Source organism: Nestor notabilis, unplaced genomic scaffold, assembly GCF_000696875.1.
Source record: "Nestor notabilis isolate BGI_N333 unplaced genomic scaffold, ASM69687v1 scaffold27167, whole genome shotgun sequence".
Classification (NCBI taxonomy): domain Eukaryota; kingdom Metazoa; phylum Chordata; class Aves; order Psittaciformes; family Psittacidae; genus Nestor; species Nestor notabilis.
The window spans coordinates 366-4,238 of NW_009938223.1; the positions used below are offsets into that span (position 1 = coordinate 366).

Genomic DNA, 3,873 nt, shown 5'->3' on the forward strand with positions numbered 1-3,873 from the left:
AAGTGCTGGCTTGCAGTTTAGTACAAGTCTAAGTCAACCTCTCTCTGGACTTTGACCTACAAGCTTAGAATCACGTTGGTCTGACTTCTGGCTGTTAGCTGCTCCCTGCAGCTCTAACCATAGTCCCTCAGCCTTTATTTTGTCTTCCAACAAAACATAATGCAATTTTGCTGTCTTAACTGTGTCCATGACAAGAGTAAGGAAGGATTGTGGTCACTGAGTTCTCTTCCCCTTTCCAGCTGCTTTGCCAGAGGAAGGCAAACTGTCCACTGTGGTGCTGGCACATGGGCTGGGTGCTGTGGGAGGGGTGTCTTTGGCACCAGCCACAGCTGATTATCAGGTGGGATAATTTCTGCTTAATGGTTGGATCAGATTAGAAGAGGTTAACCCCCTTGCTGCAAAAAAGGGAAACTGGGCTCTGAAGCTGTAGCTGTGACCAGGAGTGTCTTTAGGGAAGAGAAACAGAATGCTTCTGCTTTTCTTGTTCTTGCAAAAGGAAAGGATGCTTCATTCCCCTGACGAGTGTTCAAAGTACACTTGCACTCAGCAGCCTGTTTTCTTCCAGAGCTTTGCAGTCAACACTGGGAGTTACACTTGAATTACTGATTCTTTCCACATCTCGGTTTGCTGTCCCAGAGAGTCATGGAAGCTGTGACCTCCATCAGCCCTCTCCCCCTGATTTCTGAGTGATAACCTCTGTAAAAGCTGCTGATCATTTTTAGACCAATGTGGTATTTAATTTCATCATTGTACTTTATGGACTAATGATGAAATAGAGACTGTTGTGCTTCTTGTGTTACAGAACACAAGTGAAGGGGACACTCCCTCTAGGTCTTTGGCTGCTTTTCATCTTGGTAATGTTCTTAATCAGATGGTAAGATCTTCTTGAAGTGTGCAGGGTGCTTCTTGCCTCTCACCAGGGTTTCTGGGAGCAGTTCCCACCTCTGTGAACTCTGCACTGTCCCATCCGTTCTGCTCCTGCAGCTGCTTCTGAAGCCAGGCAGGGAACCAGCAACAAATGGGTATTTTAAGCCCAGCTGTTTCTTGATCCTGTTTGTTCTGGAGCATGAAAGGATGCTTCCTCCTCAAAGTTTCTATCAGTACTCTGGAATCAGGCAGGTGCAGGGGGTAACAGGAGGAATTTGGTGCATGGTTTTGGCTCCTTGGCCAGGTGCTGCTTTGTGAGGAGCCACGGAAAGTAGCACAGTGATTCTGACAAGCAGGAGCTCTTTCCCTGCCCTTAGGGATCTCTGATGTCCCCCCAGAGCGAGCAGGCAGATGACGCAGGTGATGGAGGGACGTGCTCAGTTCTTTACTGTGGCTGTGCCTGATGAAAATGTCCAGATCTCAGACACAGGCCATGTCTTTGGTTTGACCTGACCATCCTGTGATGTGTCTGCACGCCAGATGTGATCACAGTTGCACGTAATCCGACATTGTGAGAGGAACATTTTGGTTCCAGTGCTGTTATGGCCACCCAAAGAGAAACACCTCTGCTTCAGGCCTAAAATATACAGCTGCTTGCTCTTATAGAAAATGTGTCCCTTGCATTTAAAAAGATTAATTCAGATTAGCTCCATGGCACAGGGGTCTGGTTTTGGGGGGAGAGTGAGCAGGGAATTAATACAGAAGTAAGGTTGCTCAGTAGTATCTGTGGAAAACAAACTTCTGAAGACCCCCTCCACCTGAAAGTAAGAAAAACAGAGTTAAGATACACGTTATTTCTTCCACCTCGTTCTCCACCTTGTGCCAGGCAGCCTGAACACTGCTCTTTCACGCTGCTGGTGGAGGGCTCTGGTTTCTGAGCCTTCTTCAGTAGGTTTCCTCCTACCTGTGCCGCATGTAAGCACTTCTCCCTGCAAGAGCCTCACACCTGCTCTTCAGAGCAGCATTTCCCCTTGCTACAGCAGCCTCCTTACAACTGTGTGTATTTACTATGTTTATCTCTAGCTTTGCTGGTGATGGTCCTTGAGACAAGAAGAGTGGAGCACGGGTAGTGTGCTGAGAGGTGAAACCTGGTGTCTTGTCTCAGCTTCTGAGGAGGTGCTTCTCTTGCAATTTCTGATCTTCCAGGCATTTGATTTTTGCCGAATCCTATATTCTGCACTTGGAAGCAGTGCCGTGGAGCTATTCTGGTAACACCACCTGAAAGTTCTTGTTTCCCCTCTGTGTTTGCTTTTGCAAAGGAAACATAAAGACAGGTGGGAAAACAACCCCACAACCAAATATGAATGTCGGAATCTGTCAAAGTTTCAAAACTGTTGGGAATTATACACGAAGGAATCTCCTCTCAAGCAAAGCAATACTTACAGAAGTGTCCTTCTGCTTGCTAACTTCAGAGGTGGCTTGTAGGTGAAAGGCATGGGGATCACAGCCCAGAGTGTGTGGGGAGATGCTCTGTGTTCTGAACCAAATCTCTGTCCACTAGGTTTGAGAGCACTGTGCAGGTGGGCAAACTGCAGGACCTCATCAACCGGAGTAAGATGGCGAGGTGCAGAGGCCGGTTTGTCTGCCCAGTCATTCTGTACAAGGGAAAGGTAAAGCTTCACAGGTTACCTGGCTTAGATTCAAAAAGGACCTTTCTCCCTCTGTTTGACCAGGGCAGCCACATCTTCAGTTGGTTGTCACCTTTCTGAATGCTGTAAAAATCCTTGCTGAAGTACAAGCAGGCAGCCTGTAGCAGTAGGTAGCCTGTCAAGGCTGCATAAATCATCTGGAGGGGGCTTCAGGCTATTTTACCCCACCATTGTACCAAAGAGCTAACATTTCCCCCGTGTATATGTCCCTTCTGAAGGATCAAAGGTATTTGCCCCTTACTCTTCCCAGCGGTGAGCTCCCTTTGAATAACTTTTCCCTCTCAAGAGAAGTTTCCCTGCATGTTCCCTGGGGAGGCAAGATTGCATTAATGGTCTTATGAATGTGTGGGCTTGTCTGCAAGGGGAGCTGTAGGAAAGTGAAATTACATTCATTTTCATGTGGATTAGTTAAACTGCATTGAAGCCCTGTAGGAATAGTCTCATTTAGAGTTTAAATAGCTTAATTCAGTTTTCTTTAGTTCAATTTAGAAGCACTGTATGAACAGCAAAATCATACCTGTGACCATTTTAATGCAGCTTGACTAAAGCCATCGTGGGCTGGACCTGCTGACCTTTACTGCCTGGAGTGGCACTGGGACCATCTATAACCTCATCCACAGGAATGTGGAAATAAGACTCAAGCAGGGTATTAACAGAGCACAGACCTTGCTAACTTGGCAGGAATTGACTGTATTAGTGAATTGGAGAACTAGAAGTGAAAATCTGATTTAAAAACCAGCTACAGATAAAGGCACTTGATGTGTTTGGAGAACTCAACCTGGACCAGGAATGGGGGGGCTGCTGGGAGGTGGTAGGTGTAAGTACCAACCGTTTTTATGTAACATGACAGCAGAAGGGCCAGAGACCTGGTAAGGGAAGGACTCCTGGACCATGGGTGGTTAGTAACAAAATTTTCCTCCAGCATATTTGCAGATCAGCAACACTGGCTGGCTGGGGAGAGCTCTATGGGCGCACTGGCTACAACTATATCTTCTCAGGTGAGTGAGGAGCTATTTTCTGATGTAACCATTGTCACTGTCTGCCTGGTCAGTACTGGGACAGTGACCTACACATGAGAGCAAGGTCTTCCTGAGAGCCCATGCAGAGCTCTAGCACGGACTTGAGGCTGAAGCGTGAGTTATGGGAAGCATGTAGGCAAGTAAGGCAGCCCAAAGAATTCAGGGTACTGATTCCAAAACATCGGAATGGGGAATAGTAGAAGGAAGGATAATAACTTGCTGATGCTTGGTTAATCACTGGGAATCAAATCCTGTTAGTGGTGACATATACTGGACTG

At 46.8% G+C, this 3,873-nt stretch overlaps 1 protein-coding gene across 1 annotated transcript in view; it reads left to right on the forward strand.

The window, feature by feature from the left end:
* Window positions 1-2,428: 2,428 nt before the first annotated feature.
* The window catches only part of MTMR14 (myotubularin related protein 14), a gene marked incomplete at both ends in the record, with an annotated part of 25,358 nt that continues 23,913 nt past the window's right edge, over window positions 2,429-3,873 (forward strand). The window contains 2 exons of the mRNA XM_010019221.1: window positions 2,429-2,537; window positions 3,499-3,574. Coding sequence (XP_010017523.1) covers window positions 2,429-2,537; window positions 3,499-3,574 — 185 coding nt within the window. The remainder of the gene's footprint in view (window positions 2,538-3,498; window positions 3,575-3,873) is intronic.